Raw genomic sequence first — 20151 nt, forward strand, 5'->3', positions numbered from 1 at the left:
ATGACACTAAAGGCACAGTTAACGGACAGAAAAATAGACAAATTAGACTTTATGAAAATTAAAACCTTTGGTGCCTCAAAGTACACTACCAATAGAGTAAAAAAGCAACCAACAGAAATGAAGGAAATATTCACAAATCACATATCTGATAAGGGATTGATTATCCAGGATACCTAGAGAACTCTTAGAACTCAACAACAAAATCCAATCCAATTCAAAACTAGACATTTCTCCAAAGGAGCTATACAAATGGACAGTAAGTACCTGCTTAACATCACTAATTGTTAGGGAAATGCGAATCAAAGCCACAATGAGATACCACCTCACACCCATTAGGATGGCTATTATCAAAAAAGAAACAAACAAACAAACCAAAAAAACCCAGAAAACAAGTGTCGGTGAGGATGTGGAGAAATTGGAACCCTGTGCGTTGTTGGTAGGAATGTAAAATGGTACAGCTGCTGCTATGGCAAACGGTATGGAGCTTCCTCAGAAAATTAAAAACTAGAATTGCCATACGATTTAGCAATTCCATTTCTGGGTATACACCCAAAATAATTGACAGCAGAGTCTCAAAGGGATACTTGTAAACCCGTGTTCATAGCAGCATTATTTCACAATAGCTAAAACGTGGAAGCAACCCATATCCATCAACAGAAAAATGCTTAAGGAAACTGTGAGGTATATGCATTCGTATACATATGAATATTCTCCAGCCTTAAAAAGGAAGGAAATTCTAACACGTGTTACAACATAGCTGAACCTTGAGGACATTATGCTAAGTGAACGAAGCCCATCACAAAAGGACAAATAGCGTATGATTCCACTTACATGAGGTGCCTAGATTAGTCAACTTCAGAGACAGAGGGTAGGATGGTGGGTGCCAGCGGCTGGGGGGAGGGGATGGGGAGTCAGTGTTTAATAGGGACAGAGGTTCAGTTTTGCAGGCTGAAAGGGCCGTGGAGATGGATGGTGGTGAGTGTTGCATAACAATGTGAACATACTTAACGCCACTTTAAAATGGTTAAAATGGCAAATTTCATGTTACGTATATTTTACCAGAAGAAAAAAACGGAGAGAAATAAGTTTTATAACCTCATAAAAAACAAACAAATCTCCCCCAAAGAAAAATAAACAAAGGGCATAAACAAAACCTCAGCTGGGTCTGGCAGCCCATCACCACCTTCCTTCTCGCTCATCGGCTCTGCCCACCAGGTCCCTGATGCCCGTCCTGGGGGCACTGGGGACCCTCTTCTCTTCGGCCCTGTGAGCAGCCCCCAGGGCCACCATGGGTGGCAGGGTCATTCTGCACCCTGGCTGGCTTTGCTGCCTCCTCTTCCTCCCTATGGTGGCTCGAAGGTGCCGTCCTGGCTGTCAGCTCTCCTCCCACCTCATCTTGCTTCCAAGGCCAGCACCACCTGCAGATGGCTACCCAGACTACTCATCCCAGGGCTCCTGCCAGCAACTGGACTCCCATCACCCTGCCCAGGGTGGCCCTGGGTGTCCGAGCCCTCATGACGCTCTGCCTCCCCTGGAGCGCAGGCACGCAGACTTGCTCTCCCCCAGCCACCAGCCCACACCACCTCTGGTTGCACGTCCAGACGAGCCTCTCCGATGTGTGCTTGCTGGCCCCAGCCTGGCAGTCAGCACCCTTCCCCACCCCCGAGCCCCGGCCTCCCGCTCTCGGGCTCTACCGCCACTCCTCCCCACACCCAGTCACTCCCACACCCAGGAAATGCACCTGGGTGAGCCCCAGCCTCCCACGGGTCCGTGCCGTCACCCTTGCTGCCTTCCTCTGCAAATCCCACTCATGCTCAGATGCCCCTTGATCTCTCCTCTGCCCAGGACCCTCAAGCCACAGAGGTCTTTCCTTCCACTCTGCTGCCAGCCTCCAAGAACTCCTAGTACCTGGTGGGGAGGGGCTGCCCCGGCTCACCTAGGAAGAAGCCCCCGACCCTCACTGTCTTTCAGAGGACGGTACAGTGACATGGGCTGCTGCGGAGCCCAGGTCTGAGGATGTGGCGTGCCCAGCAGAAGGCAGGTGCTCAGCGAGCCTGCCCTGACAATCATCTCGAGCGGCTCCCATGGCCAGCCCCTCGGGTGCCTGGTCGTCTCTCTCTCGGGGCCTGGGGCTGGCGCTGAGCTCCTGCGTTTTCCATCCATGACGTGGCTTCTCTTCCCAGCTCCACGTGACGAGCGGTCCCACACTCCTACCACGCCCCTGCTCCATGCCGCCCCACCAGTTGTGTGCTGCTGACCCTCCCCACGTCCCTGGGGGCCGAGGGCAGGGGAGGGAGGGCACCCATGGGTGGCCCCAGGGCCCGCTCACCTTGGGCAGGGCCAGCTCCTGGTCCAGCCCCACTTTGACGTAGCACATGAAATAGAGACTTGCTCCAAACATGGCCAGGAAGAGCAGCAGCTGCGGGGGGAAGCGCTGTGTGAAGGCCTCCTGCCCAGCAGCTCCCCAGGCTGGGTCTGGGCGGGGTCTCGTGGGGAACATTCTGGAGTTGGGCAGGCTTGAATCTCAGCCTCCCTCTTGCTTCAGCACCTGGACCTGGGCAAGCTCGACACCCCTCCAAAGATGACGGGCGAGGCGAGGGTCCAGGCTGAGCAGACCCCTGTCCCCGGGTGGTGCGAGGCCCCCCCAGCTTCCCCTCTGTCCCCACTCACCACGACCACACGGGTGAACCGGTGCAGCAGGAACGGGACGTAGAACTTGCGGAAGCATCGGAGCAGTAGCCCCTCGTCCTGGCTAGGCGGGGGCAGCTCCTGGGCGCTCTTGCAGCAGCAGACGTCCAGCCGGGAGGCCTGGAAGGAGGCAGGCGCTCAAGGTGGCCCCAAAACAGACCCCAGGGACCACCTCCCTCCCATGGGGTGGGAGAGCCACCTTCCACAGGTGGCCCGTGCCAGCACCACCCAGTGGGGACATGCCACTGTGCGTCGCCTTTACCTCTATTTTCTGCCTTGATAAAACACCTTTGAATTTTGCACCATCACGGAAACAGGGACTCCCTCCCTGTCAGTCTCTCATTTATATTTTATGTCATGACCTCGTGTACTTTAGGAGGTTTGATCATATTCCCCCAAATTACCAAAACGAGGTTGCTTTGGGACGTTGGGGACTATGTGGCCCAAATAGTCCAGCGCTCTGTTGCCGCGCTCAACGCCACACTCTGAGGCTTTACTTCTACACAGTAAAGCCACCCCAGCCCCAGCCAAGATGGGGGTCCCTGGCTCTCTCCACCTCCCCTACCTCCTGCCTTCTGCTGTCAAGGGAGAGCAGGGCCACGAAGGCTGACATCTGCAGCAGGAAGTCGAGAAGCAACGCAAAGCCGGAGGTCAGGGCAAAGGTCCGCACAGCTGGCATGGGGGTCAGAGCTCCTGGTGGGGGAGGGGACCAGGGTTGAATCTCAGGGCCCGGCACCCGCTCAGACGGTACAAAGGGAAAGGAGGCTGCCAGCCTCCAAGAACTCCCCGTACCTGGTGGGGAGGGGCTGCCCCGGCTCACCTAGGAAGAAGCAGATGGCCTCGGAGAGGCTGCAGAGCAGCATGCTGGGGGCCACTCTGCCCAGGGCTCGGCCGATGTGGGCCTCCCGTCCCTCCCCAGGCCTCCGTGGCAGTCTCTGTGTGGGGATGGCAGGGACACGGTCAAGATCCAGCCAAGGGCTCTGTCCCTTGCAGGCCAGCAGGGAGCTGGCGCGTGCCACCCGCTCCCCCGGGCACGGCCATCGCCTGGAGACCCAGCCAGGCCTGAGGAAATGGCCCCACCCTCCCCAGTGCGAGCAGACCCTGCCAACACTGTGCTCGGCCACATCTTCCACTTCTCAGGGTCTGGCCCAGAGAAATGCGTGGCACGTCTAGGGATCATCCTTGCTCTGACCCATCGTGGAACCCTGAATGTTCACTAACAGGAGAGGCTAAATGGACCCTGACTTGTCCTTCCATGGAATGCTACCTAGTAGCACAAAGACAGAGGTGGCTGTGTGTGGGACAGAGAAGAACAAACCTGACTCCATATTGGATCTCTAACCTTTGTGCTCTGTTGCCTGTGCTTAGTCATGCTGGCTCTGAATCTTTCCTTCAAGAATGTTGCCTATGGCCTGAAATATACATGATGGCCCATTCTCAAGGCTCTGACCTTTAAAGGTAGAACACTTTTCCATTCACACAGAGATAAAAAAAGTTGCAGAGCAGAGTCTAACATGTGTCTTGTTGGAGGTTTATAGGAATATTGTGACCAGACCTACATGGACAGCTGCAAGAACAAAGGATTCCTGGCACCAAAAAGTTTGTAACAACAAGCCACACCCCCTCCCCTTTTAGTATAAAAGAAGCCTAAATTCTAACTCGGGCAAGATGGTTCTTTGGGACACTAGTCCACCACCTTCTCAGTCTGCTGGCTTTCCGAATAAAGTCACTATTCCTTGCCTCAACATCTCGTCTCTCGATTTATTTGGCTTGTCATGCAGCGAGCAGTATGAGCTTGGGCTCAATAACATATGTGCTGTGTGACACTCTTACCAGACAGTATGTGGGGCTGACAGAGAGCAAGTTCAGGTGACACAAATGGTATGAATACATTTATGTGAAAGATAAATAAACGCAAAGCACTGTTTTCTACAGGAATCGTACACATGGACATCAGCGCTTAGGAAGAGGCCGTAAGAAGCCCAGCAAACCCACGCAGGGCTGCACCTGGGCATGTAGGGGCAGCTGGGGGTATGTAGAACTCCTGCCCCCTTACCTGGTACTCGAGAACGAAGATGAAGATGTTGTCGGCCCCCACGGCGAGCACCAGGAATGGTACCACTTGCAGGATCACCAGTGAGGAGGGGACACCCAGGTAGGATAAGAAGCCCATGGAAGCCATGACTGCTCCCAGCACCACAGCCACCCCGCCCAGGCCCAGCGTGGCCTTGGAGTCCACCTGCAATGGGATCAGGCTCAGCCTCCTGGCTGCGGGGCTGCCCGATGTGCCCCCAACCCGAGTTAGAGGAGGGCAGAGGGCAGGCTTGCTCCATGCTTCTGTGTTTTGGCTGCTCCGCAGAGCCATCCTCCCAAGGGCAGGCCCCGTGAGCCCGCCACTTCTTCCTCAAGCATGCATTGTAAGACAATGGAAATATTAGCTTTGCATTTGCACAAGTTGGGGGTGGGGTATTGTCAGGGAGCAGAATGAAAACTTTTGAAACAGAACACCTCAAGAAGCTCCACCCTTTGGGGGAGCCACTCTGGGTGTGTCCACTCTGCTGTTTTGAAGTGCTCTGGAAAGCAGGTTGGAAAGGTTCTAAGCACTCCGATGGGCCATCCCCACCCTCACTGCTCCCCTCACTTCTCACCAGTACTCGGCGCCAGCTGGAGTAGCTGCCCAGGGCCAGGGAGATGTACAAGAAGATGACGAGGTAGCTGACAGCGAAGATGGGCAGGTCCTCGGCTGTTGTGCTGTTGATCTCATCCTCCAGGGAGCGCTGTGGACGCACACCCGACCAGCCCCACTCACCCAAGGGCTCAGCCAGCGGGCACTGTGTGCGTGAGCCACCGTGAGCCCCGGCAAGGCTGCGAGAACAGCTGTCGCATCACCCCATCCTCCTGGGCAGGCAGACGCTAGCTAAAGGTCACTCAGGAGGGGCGAGGACATGATGGGGACACAGGACCCCACCCAGAGCCACTTGAACTGTCCTCCCCAAAGCCAGGGGACCCTACCTCCGCCATGAATGTGACCTGGAACACACCAGCCGTCCGACGCTGGAAGGCTCGCATCTCCTCTAAAAAGGCCCCCTCCCAGAGCTTAGCCTGGGCCAGGCGGGGGTCCCCAGGAGGGTAATTGTTGAGTGGGAAGGTCATGATCAGGGCCTCCGCCTCAGAATAGTCCTTCCCTGGAAGGAGAAATGCTCAGCTACCCTCCAAGCGCACCTCTGCTTTCCTCCCCGACCCCAGCCACACCGCTGTTTCCCCTCCCCCTCCCCTCCTCATCCAAGTCATTGTCGAATGACTACACCCCACTTCCCTCTCTCAGCCAAAGGCAAAGTCTATGGGCCCAGACACAGAACCAGAGAACCTGGGCAGGGCTGGGAGAAAATGAACGGGGTGGCAGAGGAAGCACAGAGGATGGGCGGGTCTGCAGCCGCCCCCAGGCAGCAGGAAGCCCTTTGCCACTCCCATCCTTCTGCCCTTGACTCCTGCCCCGTATGTCCCCTCACTGTCCTCCCGGGGGCCACCCAGCTTACCTTTGTAGCCCCCCACGGCGAGGAAAGGGAAGACGGGCGCCCCATAGTCAGCCATGCAGCTCAGGGCCAGGGCCGTGCCATCTTTGTAGGTGAGGGGGGCGCTGCAGGGAGAGGAACGCACCTTTCCTGATCCCACTCCCATCTCCGTGGCCCGGGTGCCCCACCCCGGACCCGCAGCGCCATTGCCTGACCCTGTGGTCAGAACATTTCTCGGCCCAATCCAGAGTGAACTGGAGCTCCCCGAGCGGGGCCTCAAGCTCTCTCTCCCCTCATCCCAGCCTCACCCTCCCGGCTCCGCCATCATGTCCTCCCGGATGCGGCGGGTGGGTGAGCGTCACACACACTCCCCTGGGGTGGGGGCCGGAGTCTGGCACACAAGCCCCCCGGGTCCTAACCACCAACAGAGCCACGCAGGCCTCACGCTGCCCTTAGCCTCCTCCTCCCGCCAGCCCAGAAGCCTCCAGGCCCAGAGGTGGGAACTCCTTCCTCCCTTGGACAGTGTACCAGCCCTGCAACCTTGGGCAGGTCTCCATGCCCTCCACTGAGCCCTTTCTGCGAACACATCACATGTGCGTGGACGAAGCGCTCATTGTGAGCAAGTGCGTCCGTCAGTCACCAGCTGGCTGGGAGTGCTGGTTGCTGTGTGACCTTGAGCAGCTCACCATACCCCTCTGAGCCTCAGTTTCCATGTCTCTGAAATGGGGATAATCGGGCCACCCAAGAATTGTTGTGAGCATCCAAAACCAAAGTAAAGCCAACTCGAGGACTGGAAACCTGGGGTCAGAGCGTCCTCCCTGACCTGCCTGTTCTGAGGGCCAGCCCTGGGGCTGAAGCACAGACTCTGGGAAGCAGCCCAAACTTGGCTAACCTGAAGGGTGGGAGCCCTGGCTCCCCTGTCCAATCCAGAGGTTCTCAGGGTGGCATGGGGGCCTCGGGAGCCCTGGAGACCCTTTCAGGGGTCTGCAAGGTCAAAACTATTTCCATAATAACACTAAGATGCTGTTTGCAATTTTTACCCTTTTTCGATCTCGAGTCTGTGGAGTACAGACAGTTCACGGACATGGCTCTAGTTTCCATATTGCCGCTAACATTTAAGAAAAGATCACTTGGGGACTTCCCTGGTGGTCCAGTGGTTAAGAATCCTCCTTCCAATGCAGGGGACGCGGGCTTGATCCCTGGTCAGAGAACTAAGATCCCACGTGCCAAGGGACAACTAAGCCCACGCGCCTCAACTAGAGAGAAGCCCACATGCTGCAACTAAGACCCAACGCAAAAAAGAAAAACAAAGATCACTTGCTGAGCTTTGGTGACGTATCAGAGCAAATCCACAATTCTCTGGAAAGGCTATTACAACACTCCTCCCTCCTCTGGCTACACGAGTGTGTGGGCAAGCATTCTCGCTGAGCTTCAACCAACAGGCCAAACGCAGAACCAGATGCCAGGATCCATCCAGCATCTTCTGCTAAGCAAGACCCTAACGAGATTTGCAAAGATGCAGAACAATGCTACTCTTATCACTCCAGATATTTTTGGTACAGAAAATACCATTATTTTTCATAAAAATATGTTATTTGTGGCAGCATGTAATGGGCCTATTATTATTTTTTAAAGAATTAAGAAATATTTCATCATTTCTCCGTTTCACTTTCTCACGTGGTAAATGTCAGTAGATATAACCTCTATCCAAACCCAAGCTCTCTGGAGTCCTCGGTCTTTTGTCAGAGTGTGAAGGGACCCTGAGACCAGGCTTTTGAGGACCTCTGCCCATTCCAACCCCAGAGAGCCTCAGCGGCTGCCTGCCCACCTACCTGCTCCCCTCCAGGCTTGGTAGCTCTCAGACCTTCGCTCTTGGTCCCAAGGCCCAGCGCCTTCACTGGCCTCCTGTTTGCACCATGGCAAAGTGGACACAGCCGGGGACAAAACCCCAAACAGCGTGAAGGGGTGTAGCTGCAGCCTGCACGAGGGTACCCGGCCCAGGCGAGCAGGACCTAAAACCAGCCCCGGCCCCTGCCCTGGCCCGGGGCACCTCACGGGCTACCCATGGCCCTGCTGGCGTGCATCCAGGCCCAGCACAAAAGCAGAAAGGAAAATAACGAAGCACACCCATGAGCAGGGCCCTCGGATTGCTCTGCGACCCTTAGACCAAGAACATGCAAGGATGGGCCCTATGTCAGGAGTGCTGCAGAAAGACCGCGTGGAGGCTCTGATGGTCGGGTGCAAACCAGCTACAGTGAGCACGCACCCCGCTTAGGGCGTGCGGGTCCGAGAGGGAGCACGGAGAGAAATGGCACGTCGCCGCCCCTGCGACCGAGACCCAGAGCCACACGGGGCCCCTCAGTTTGGGCTGTGTACCTGGCCTGGGCTCCAGGGGGCCCACGCTGACCCCGGCAGCCACGCCCACGAGCACTCACTTGGCGCAGTAGAGAAAGTGGTCCTTCCAGTCCACCTGGGAGGTCTGCCCCGACAGCGTCTGGTTGGCCGTGAGCAGCAAGCGCGTGCGGTTGTTCTGGAAATACTGCAGGAGGCTGTTGACGCTGCAGTCGGAGAGACTGGCGTTGTGCGGGTTGAGGGGGGCGTAGCAGGTGTCCTGCAGGGAGACGTTTCGCTGCTCCTCTGGCGACCACACCTGCAGGCGCCGCAGCCTCTCCTGCAGCTCCAGCACCTCCAGCAGCAGGTCAGAGGACAGGATCCCACTGAAGTTCTTGGGCCCCAGCAGCAGGGAGTCATACCTGTAGCGGGGCCGGCCAGGTGCCGTCAAGATCACCTGGTTGGTTCGGAAGAAGGGGCCAAAATGCTTGTCGTGGAATGCCTTCTCACTTCGGGCTTGGCTGCTGGGGGCTGACCACAGCTCCACGGGGTCTGTGGTCAGTTCTAGAAAAGCCAGGCCCCCTGCCATGGGCACCACCACAACAGTGGACACCACCAGGATGGTCACTGGCCACGAGGCCACCCACGTGCCCCAGCACTGGAAGCACTGGCTGAGGACGGTGTGGGTGGAGAGGCTGAGCCGGTGGGCGAGGCCGATGCTCGCCTCGGGGCTGCGCGTCTTGCGTTGGCCCCGCTTGGCCAGGCGGGACCACAGGAGGAAGGCGGTGAGCGAGACGAAGAGAGAGCCGAGGATGAGGATGAGGGCCAGGCTCCCTACCATGCGGCCCAGGTAGAAGGTGGGGTCCAGGGCTGGGGGCCGGGCGATGACGGGGCAGGAAGCAGTGCAGTCCTGGCAGGAGCAGGCCGACGCGCCGTAGCCCAGGGACCGGTTGCAGGGCACGACCTCACCGTTCAGAGGTTGCATCACGCTGCCCTCGGCCTGGCTAGGCTCCCACAGGTGAAAGGTGATGTCCAGGGGTGCCAGGCCGTTCCCCGTGTCCCCCTGGAAATTGAGCCAGCGCTGGGCATTGCAGAGGGCAGAGCCGTAGACACCGCACATGGAGCCCACCACCAACGTGGCGGCCGCAGGGATGCGCACCCGGCTGCAGGAGTCGTAGGTCCGCTCGGCGAAGCTGCGCTGGTAGTAGGCCTCATAGGCCACCACCGCCCGGGGCTGGCTGCCCCCCTGCCCGGCCACTCGGGTCACGTTGATGAAGAGGCTCTGGTTGGAGCTGCAGGTGTTGTGACAATGCAGGCTCACGAAGTTGTCAGAGCAGGCAGGGCAGCGGGTGAGGAGGGCCTTGGTGACCCTCAGGCTCACGTCCAGGGCCACCAGCTGTTTCGGGGAGCAGCAGGCATAGGTGGTGTTGGGGCCGGTGTAGAGGCGGGGACAGATGCTCTGCAGGAGGGTCAGGTGGTCACCCGTGACGTGGCGAGCAGGCGTGTTGTCCAGGCAGGACACGTTGGTCAGTGAAGCCAGGCTTCCAGACAGCTCCGGGTTCTTCCCGCACTCGTCGTAGAAGGCGCAGTATCCGGGCCAGTGTATGGGCGTGTACAGCTCGCTCTGGGCCTGTGGAACAGGGCAGCATCACCCCGAGCCCCAGCGCCGGCCAGCACCTCCGGGTAGCTGATGGGGCAGCGGGCAGCCAGGACAGGCATGGAGAAGGAAGCAGAGCAGGGCGGGTGAGGGGTGGACGCCAGGCAGGTCCAGGACGCCAGGGATCCTGGGGGAGTGCTGGAGGAGGTGGGGCGCCGAAGCAGCACGTGGGGCTCCCAGTGGGGTCTGAGGGTGGTGAGCAGATGGGAACAGCCAGGCCTCCACCCTGAGCGACAGGGTCACTGGAGAGAGAGGTGACCTGGCACATCTGCCTTAGCAAGGTCACTCCGGAGGGTAAGGGGACAGTAGTGAGAACGGGGTCACCCAGGGGACCCCTGGAAGCCACTGTGTGGTCCTGCTGAGAAACGATGACCCCTGGACAGGCGGAGGGCTGCTCCAAGGGGCCGTGTGGATGCAGGCCCTGTGCACCTGGGGCACCATTGCCATTGCTGGCGGCTGCCACTGTGCCCAAGCTGCAGCCAGGGCCCCTCTTGGAGATTCTGAGCAGAGCTTCCCCTGCCCTTACCTGCTGGGGGCTGAAAGCCTTCACCCACCTTCCCAGGCGTGCAAATGAGCAAGAAACTTGCGAGGCAAGACCTCCTCCCAAACCTAGATGCTAAATCCTCATTAGGTGATTCTCCCCCTGAACCCATGCCGTCAGCACCCCGGGACTGGCTCCTCCTTTAACCTTCCACCAACCGTCTTAGGCCAGGACACCCACAGAGGACCAGGAATGGGAGGCACTCAGTCACACCCAGTCCAGCTACCCCCTGCTCAACGCTTGTGTCCATCTAACCCCACGACCTGAAGACTTGAGCAGCTCAGGGCCCTCGACCTGCACCCCTCCTCTGGGGAGCCTGGGATCCCTCATCTGTTTAGAAACTGCCCCCTCCCCAGACCCCAGGCCCTCTCTCACTGTTGCCAAGCAGCCCCCTGCCCGGGGTGGACATAGGGCCTGGGACTCACCGACTTCAGGAGCAGAGCCCAGAGCAGCCAGCCCTTCAGGCCGACCTCCACCATCCTGGCACTGGGAAGGGGTCAGAGGGTAAGTGAGGCCAGGACTTGGGGACAGCCAAGGGCTGGCTCCTGGCAACACACAGAGCTCACTGCGGCCGTACATATACTAAAACTGGGGACGGCCTACGAGGCAGCTTCCCCACCCGGGACAGTGTCACCCGATTGAGTTGGGGACCAATGGGGCTGAGCCCTGCACCTCCCAGGGCTCCCAGCTGGTTAATGATCCACCTCACTTCTCCCTCCAACCTTTGGCTGCACCCTCTCAGTTGAGCCTCCCGGGGTGTCCCCTTCATCCACTTCCCAAAGTGACTAAGGCCAGAGGACTGAGTGAGCCAGAGACTTCCCGTGAGCTCCCCAAGCGGCCTCTGCTGCAGGAGGTCCCAGGCCCAGAGACAAGTGCAAGACGTGGCTGGGCCCGGGCACCGGCCCTCTGAACCTCTCTTCGCGCCCCCAAGCCCCAGCCTCAGACCCCCCAGTCTCCCCAGCACCCTCTTGGGTCCAGGCCAGCTCTGGCTGGGACACACCCTTGCACTGTCATCCTTAGCAACTGTTGTTAATTAATATTAACAACCCGATAACAGAGGGGGCAGTTAGGGGTGGAGTGACACAGTGACAGTAGTCTCCTCTGGGTGGAGGGGCAAACACCAGCTCACTGGGGTCTGACAGTGCACAGAGACCCCAGGTGTGAAGGGTACACACAGCCTCGCTCCTCCGCCCCCGGCCCCTCCCTTATGTCCCGTGCCCGGGTCTGTCCCCACCAACCATGGAGGAGCTGAGTGTCGCTGGGAGCCCCAGGCAAGCAGCCCCGCCCCCCCTGGGCCCAGGTTACACTTCATTCACCTTCTGCTCCTTCCAGATAGGGAGCTCTGAGGCCTCCCTTGGGCTCTCCCTATCACCAGAATGGGTCAGACCTTGGCCCCCATGCCAAGGCTGAGCAGATAAGGTCAGCCTTGGGGGGGGGGCTATCTCTCATGTGGCCACCTGCCACAGGCAGCTGCCGGAAGGAAACTGCTGTCTCCCTGGTCTTGTGTTTGCTTCATAGACCCTGGCCTGACTCGGAGGGAGCCACCCAACACATACAGGGGAAGACAGAAGCCAAGAGGGGGGGAACCAGACGCCAAGGGGGGATGCCAGGGCACGTGCCGGCGGACCCCTAAGCCCCCAGTCAGCCACGGTGGAGAGGAGAGCCAACGGCCCAGGGGCTGCCGTGTGCAGTGACCTCCATCCGGCACCTCCCGGGCCCCGCCCCCATACACCATGGCAGGCAGATGCTGGGAATCCAGCTCCGTCTCCCAGATAGGCTCTGTCCTCTCTCCTAGATGTCTATCCCCCGAAGCAGACGCTGAGGCAGGGATTCCAGTGCAAAGAGTTGATTTGGAAGGTGATCCCAGAGGGCACCAGCAGACAGTGGGGATGAGCCAGGGGATGGAAGGAAGCAACCAGAGTGCATTGAAGAGTGGGTTCCTTGGACTTCCCTGGTGGTCCAGTGGTTAGGTCTCCATGCTTCCACTGCAGGGGGCACCGGTTCCGTCTCTGGTCGGGGATCTAAGATCCCGCATTGTGTGCTGCGCGGCCCACAAAAAAAAAAAAAAAAAAAAGAGTGGGCTCCGGCTTGAGTACCCACAGCCTCACGGGGAACCTCCGGAAGATGATGCGGAGCGTGCCCCAAGGATGTGTGCTTGTCCATCATCTTCTTTGGTCGCTGGTTGAGGACATTCTCTGCAGCTTCAGCCCCAGGCCCCTCTGGCACTTGTGGAGCCCCCGGGCACACCCTCTTGACCTAGTTTGTCCCTAGGGGAGGCCCACAGAGACGGAGCCCAGATGTGTGGCCTCTGGGATCTTCTCCGAAACACACACAGGGGGAAAGCAGCAGTATCCAGCTCTGAGTAAAAGACGAAAACTCTCAGCCGCAATCTCACCACCTGGCTCCCTGGGCATGTGTGGGGTCTCCGAGGCCACGCCCCGGGCACAGACTTCTGTTGTGAGCACAGTTTTTGTACACTCCCGTATCCCACTTTATCTCCTGACATTTAGCGCAGACTCAACACTTCCTTCAGACTCTGACTACTGTGTGTGTCACTGGGCTGTGTCCCACAGAGTGAGGGATTGCCTGCTCTCCTAGTGCCAAAGGTCGGCTGCTTCCAATAAAGAAGTTTTTGGTTGATATCTTTGTGCCGAACTGTATTTCCTCTATTTTGTATTTATCTTCCTTAATCCAGGATTCTAGAGATGAGATGGGAGTGTTGACGAGTACCACGTCTACAGCCCTAAGTACACACAGTTCATCAGCTCTCCCCTTGGGCTAATCTAATCTAGGATGTCTTGACTAATTACCAGATTCTTGCTTATTGGTGTCGGGTGAAGGGGTCAGATGGTGGACACACATGGATTCCCCAAGGGTTGCGACTCTTTTCACTGACACCAGCAATAACCAAAAGTGCCAAGTCACTAGCCTCACCTTCACTGTGTGTTCGATCTGTTGTCAGACTTTACAAATTTAATAACTGTAAAAAGATGTCTCGTTTTCAATTCTCCTTTATTACTAGCGGGATTGAACCTGCCGCAGCAGTCCCAGAGAGGGAACTGGAGCTGAACACTGTTGCTAAGCTCAGGATGTGGCGAGGAGGGGCCAGCTGCCAGCATAGGAGCCTCCTGTGGTCAGGGATGCCTGGCCGACGCAGCACGCCTCACTGGCTTGCCTCTCTGCTCCCCAGGAGCGTGCTGAGGGTTTGCAGTCTGGGCTGAGAGGTCAGGGTAAGACGGTGATGCTCCACCAGTCACTGGTCCGGGCCATGGCACCTGGCTAACTGTGTGTGCACTGCTCTGACCAGCAGTGATGTGAACAGTTTATGGTCATTTCCAGCTCACAGGGGTAACCAGCCTACAGGCTGAGATTTGGAACCTGGTCACTTAGTGGACCCTTCATCTTCTTTGCCATCAGACCCCAATTCTATTTGGTGAAGGACTGTGTCCACAGTCCAGGTGAGAGATGCTGCTCCCTGCTCTCCCAGCCTCCTTTGCAGCCAGCAGTGGTCCCGTGATCCTGTTCTGGCCAATGTGAAGGCTTCTTTTAAGAAAAAATAGATTTAATTTTTGAGCAGTCTTATGTTTATAGAAAAATTGAGCAAACATAACATTGTAACAACTATATTTCAATTTTAAAAATTTGGGGGGACTTCCCTGGTGGCACAGTCGTTAAGAACCCACCTGTCAACGCAGGGGACACGGGTTCGAGCCCTGGTCCGGGAAGCTCCCACATGCCGCGGAACAACTAAGCCTGTGTGCCACAACTACTGAGCCTGCACTCTAGAGCCCGCAAGCCACAACTACTGAGCACATGTGCCACAACTACTGAAGCCCACGCACCTAGAGCCCATGGTCCGCAACAAGAGAAGCCACCGCAATGAGAAGCCCGAGCACCACAGCGAAGAGTAGCCCCCACTCAATGCAACTCGAGAAAGCCTGCTCGCAGCAACGAAGAACCAACGCAGCCAAACATAAATAAATAAATAAATATCCTTCTAAAAAAAATTTTTTTTCTTAACTGAACAGAAGGTACATAGCTCCCTCATGCCCTTTCATCCCCTCAACAGTTTCATCTATTACGACTCTCTTGCATTACTGTGTGGCACATTTGTTGCAATCAATGAGCCAATATTGACATGTTATTATTCACTGTAGTCCATGAACCTTAGAGTTCACTCTTGGTGTGTGCATTCTATGGGATTTGATAAGTGTATAACGACATGTATCCACAATTATTATATTATACAGAATAGTGTCTCAGCCTAAAAATCCCCTGTTCATCCTTTGCTCTCCCTAAACCCGAACCACTGAAAACCGCTGCTCTTTGTGCATACATTTTTTTGTGTTCATAAAATACACATACCATAAAATTTACCTTCTTAACCTTTTTTTTTTTTTTTTTTTTTTTTTGCGGTACGCGGGCCTCTCACTGTCGTGGCCTCTCCCGTTGCGGAGCAGAGGCTCCGGATGCGCAGGCTCAGCGGCCATGGCTCACGGGCCCAGCCACTCCGCGGCATGTGGGATCTTCCCAGACCGGGGCACGAACCCGTGTCCCCTGCATCGGCAGGCGGACTCTCAACCACTGCGCCACCAGGGAAGCCCTCTTAACCATTTTTAACTGTACAGTTCAGTGGTCTTAAAGACATTCACACTGTTGTGCTACCATCACTGTTGTGCTACCATCACCATCCTCCTAACTCATTTCGTCCGGTAAAACTGAACTTCGGTACCATTAAATGTTGACTCCCCATCTTCCCCTCCTCCCAGGCTCTGGCAACTACCATTCTTCTTTCTGTCTCTATGCCAAATCCAATGTCATAAAATTTTGTCCTATGTTTTATTCTAAGAGTTTTATACTTTCAGCTCTAAAGTTTATCTCTTTAACATCCTAAACTTATAACACTCTAGCTTTTATTTATACCAGCTTAAGTTCAATAACATATAAAACTCTGTGCCTTTACAGCTCTGTCTCCACCTCTTTCAGCTGTTGTCACAGAATTACATATTTATATATTATGCATCCAAAAACATAAACTAATAATTATTTCAAATGCATTTGGCTCTTAAATTACATAGAAAGTAAGATTGGGGGTTACAAACCAAGGTACAGTAATACTAGTTTTCACAGTTTTTTTAAATTAGTTTCTTAAATCATGTAGGAAACAAAAATTGTAGTTATAAATCATTGTTACAGTGAGATAGCTTTTATAATTGCCCACGTACCTTACTGAGATCTTTATATCTCCATATGGCTTTGAGTTACTGTTTAGTGTCCTTGTAGCACTCCTTTGAGCACTTCTTGCAGGGAAGATCTAATGGTTACAAACTCCGTCCGTTTTTGTTTATGTGGTAATGTCTTAATTTCTCCCTCACTTTTGAAGGACAGTTTTGCCAGATATAGGATTCTTGTTAACAGCTTTTTTCCTTTTAGCATTTTGAATATATCAGCCCAACATCTTATGGACTCCAAGGTTTCTGATGAGAAACTTGCTGATAATCTTTTTTAGGATCCCGTGTATGTAACAATTTGCTTCTCTCTTGCTGCTTTCAAGATCATCTTTTTGGCTTTTATAAATTTGATTATAATATGTCTTGGTATGGATCTGAGTTCACATTACTTGGAGTTCATTGTTTCTTGAATGTTTATGTTCATTTATTTCATCAAATTTAGAAAGTTTTCCACCATTATTTCTCCAAATATTTTCTCTGCCCCTTTCTCTCTTTATTCTCCTGAGACTCCTTGATGCATAGGTTGGTATGATGGATATTGTCCTACAAGTCCTTTAGGCTCCATTTGCTTTTCTTCAAATTTTTTTTTTTCTCTTTCTCAGACTTGATAATTTACATTATCCTATCTTCAATTCACTGATTTTTCTTTTTTTAATATAAATTTATTTATTTTTTTAGTTTATCTTTGGCTGCATGGGGGCTTTCTCTAGTTGTGGCGAGCGGGGCCTACTCTTCGTTGTGGTGCGTGGGCTTCTCATTGCAGTGGCTTCTCTTGTGGCAGAGCACAGGGTCTAGGCACATGGGCTTCAGTAGTTGCGGCACATGGGCTCAGTAGTTGTGGTTCGCAGGCTCCAGAGCAGAGGTTCAGTAGTTGTGGTTCATGGGCTTAGTCGCTCCACGGCATGTGGGATCTTCCTGGACCAGGGCTCAAACCTGTGTCCCCTGCATTGGCAGGTGGATTCTTAACCACTGTACCACCAGGGAAGTCCCTTTCCTTTAGTTCTTCCAACATCTTTAGGACAGTTGTTTTAAAGCCTTTGTCTAGTATTTCTGCCAGTAGATATTTTTCAAAGACTGTTTCTGTCGATTTTTTTTTCCCTTTGAATGTGTCATACTTTTCTGTTTCTTTGTATGCCTTGTGATTTTTGTTGTTGTTGTTGAACACTGGACATGTGAATTTAATAATGAGGGAACTCTGGAAATCAGATTCCTCTCCTTCCCCAGGGTTTGTGGGGGTTTGTTATTGTTTTTGTTTATCGTGTATTGCTTTTTTTAAATTTTTATTGGAGTATAATTGATTTATGATGTTGCATTAGTTTCAGGTTGTTTATTGTGTATTGTTTTCTGATTGTTATAGGCTGTCTCTGTGCCCAGGATCAACCTAAGGTATAAACTTAAGGTCTTCTCAAGTCCATTTTTAGACTTTTCCTGGGCCTGCAGGGTCACTTTCTAATTTTCTCTGTATATGCAGTTGTTTTTGAATGTCCTAGATTTTAATGTCTGGCCCCTGAGACAGCAAAAAGTGAAAAATGAAGGTGGGAATAAAAGAGCACTGGTCCTTTAAACCTTCTGGAGGTCACTTCGCCTGGAGGGGGAGGGGCTTGCAACAACGGGGGAGGTGACTATTTGTCTGCACCTCTGTGACCTGAACCAGCAATCAGCCATCAGAGCACAGATCCCCAGTATCTGGAGGATAGGGTCCTTTTTGTCCACCCTGGCTCCAACTAGCTGTTGCGCACAGCTGCCTGCCTACAGGCTGGAAGTTGGGGATGGGTAGGTGCTACTGTACAAAGGGCTGAAATCGAGAAAAATTAACCCCAGTTTACCCTCCAAGTCTTCCCCTGGAAGTTGCAAGCCTTCAACAGACTCCAGATTTCCAAAATAGTTACATCAGACAAGTTCTGCCAGTGCAATTGTTGTCTAGGTGGGGAGACAGATTCCTGGTACATCCTACTCCATCAGCTTCTCATGATCTTCTTTCTCCAACATGAAGGCTTCTGTTTCCCTCATTAAATGGGATGTATGCAGCGGGCATGGTATTCTAGCATTTCTCCCTTTTCACTGCCCTAGACATAGATGGAATGTCTGGAGGTGTAGCAACCACCTTGTGGCCCTGAGGCATCAAACATGAGGAGAAAGGCAAGATGCACAAAATCACAGAGGGAGTGATATCAGCAAAATGGTGAACTAGGAAGCTCCAAGCTCTTGTTTTCCCACAAAAACACTGAAAAAACAAGCAGAGGATTTCCCTTGTGGTGCAGTGGTTAAGAATCTGCCTGCCAATGCAGGGGACACGGGTTCGATCCCTGGTCCAGGAAGATCCCACATGCCACGGAGCAACTAAGCCCATGAGCCACAACTACTGAGCCTGAGTGCCACAACTACTGAAGTTCACGCACCTAGAGCCCATGCTCTGCAACAAGAGATGCCACCGCAAAGAGAAGCCCGTACACTGCAACAAAGAGTAGATCCTGCTTGCTGCAACTAGAGAAAGCCCATGTGCAGCAACAAAAACCCAACACAACCAAAAATAAATAAAGAAATAAATTTATTTATTTATAAAAACAAGCAGAACTGTCAGAACCAACTTTTTAGGAGCTCTGGAAAAAAATCAAAGGTCTGCAGCAACCAAGCAAGTGCTCAACCAGGAAAAAGCCATCTTCAAGACAGTAGGAGAATATGACAAACCCACAGCCAACATTGTTCTCAATGGTGAAAAACTGAAACCACTTCCTCTAAGATCAGGAACAAGACAAGGTTGTCCACTCTCACCACTATTATTCAACATAGTTTTGGAAGTTTTAGCCACAGCAATCAGAGAAGAAAAAGAAATAACAGGAATCCACATCAGAAAAGAAGAAGTAAAGCTGTGACTCTTTGCAGATGACATGATACTATACATAGAGAATCCTAAAGATGCTACCAGAAAACTATTAGAGCTAATCAATGAATCTGGTAAAGTAGCAGGATACAAAATTAATGCACAGAAATCTCTGGCATTCCTATACACTAATGATGAAAAATCTGAAAGAGAAATTAAGGAAACACTCCCATTTACCATTGCAACAAAAAGAATAAAATACCTGGGAATAAACCTACCTAAGGAGACAAAGTCCTGTATGCAGAAAACTATAAGACACTGATTAAAGAAATTAAGTATGATACAAACAGATGGAGAGATATACCATGTTCTTGGATTGGAAGAATCAACATTGTGAAAATGACTATACTACCCAAAGCAATCTACAGATTCAGTGCAATCTCTATCAAACTACCAATGGCATTTTTCACAGAACTAGAACAAAAAATTTCACAATTTGTATGGAAACACAAAAGACCCTGAATAGCCAAAGCAATCTTGAGAAAGAAAAACGGAGCTGGAGGAATCAGGCTCCCAGACTTCAGACTATACTACAAAGCTACAGTAATCAAGACAGTATGGTACTGGCACAAAAACAGAAATATAGATCAATGGAACGGGTTAGAAAGCCCAGAGATAAACCCACACACATATGGTCACCTTATTTTTGATAAAGGAGGCAAGAATATACAATGGAGAAAAGACAGCCTCTTCAATAAGTGGTGCTGGGAAAACTGGACAGCTACATGTAAAACAATGAAATTAGAACACTCCCTAACACCATACACAAAAATAAACTCAAAATGGATTAAAGACCTAAATGTAAAGCCAGACACTATCAAACTCTTAGAGGAAAACATAGGCAGAACACTCTATGACATAAATCACAGCAAGATCCTTTCTGACCCACCTCCTAGAGAAACGGAAATAATAACAAAAATAAACAAATGGGACCTAATGAAACTTAATAGCTTTTGCACAGCAAAGGAAAACATAAACAAGATGAAAAGACAACCCTCAGAATGGGAGAAAATATTTGCAAACAAAGCAACTGACAAAAGGTTAATCTCCAAAATATACAAGCAGCTCATGCAGCTCAATATCAAAAAACAAACAACCCAAGCCAAAAATGGGCAGAAGACCTAAACAGACATTTCTCCAAAGAACATATACAGATTGCCAAAAAACACATGAAAGGATGCTCAACATCACTAATCATTAGAGAAATGCAAATCAAAATTACAATGAGGTATCACCTCACACCAGTCAGAATGGGCATCATCAAAAAACCTACAAACAATAAATGCTGGAGAGGGTGTGGAGAAAAGGGA

At 52.9% G+C, this 20151-nt stretch overlaps 1 protein-coding gene across 2 annotated transcripts in view; it reads right to left on the reverse strand.

Moving 5' to 3' along the window:
- The window catches only part of LOC101277389 (unconventional myosin-Ig), a 275011-nt gene that overhangs the window by 12545 nt on the left and 242315 nt on the right, over nt 1–20151 (reverse strand). Inside the window, exons 1-10 of one of the 2 annotated variants that reach the window (XM_004283012.4) lie at nt 11155–15177; nt 8636–10161; nt 6225–6325; nt 5701–5873; nt 5337–5465; nt 4745–4927; nt 3509–3623; nt 3254–3381; nt 2671–2808; nt 2330–2419 (exon numbers count right to left, since the gene is read on the reverse strand). In XM_004283012.4, coding sequence (XP_004283060.1) covers nt 2330–2419; nt 2671–2808; nt 3254–3381; nt 3509–3623; nt 4745–4927; nt 5337–5465; nt 5701–5873; nt 6225–6325; nt 8636–10161; nt 11155–11208 — 2637 coding nt within the window. In that variant the 5' untranslated portion in view covers nt 11209–15177. Of the gene's footprint in view, nt 1–2329; nt 2420–2670; nt 2809–3253; nt 3382–3508; nt 3624–4744; nt 4928–5336; nt 5466–5700; nt 5874–6224; nt 6326–8635; nt 10162–11154; nt 15178–20151 lie in introns of those variants that run through there. The other variant, XM_049714659.1, reaches the window with a different exon arrangement.

Source organism: Orcinus orca, chromosome 9 (assembly GCF_937001465.1).
Source record: "Orcinus orca chromosome 9, mOrcOrc1.1, whole genome shotgun sequence".
Taxonomy (NCBI): Eukaryota; Metazoa; Chordata; class Mammalia; order Artiodactyla; family Delphinidae; genus Orcinus; species Orcinus orca.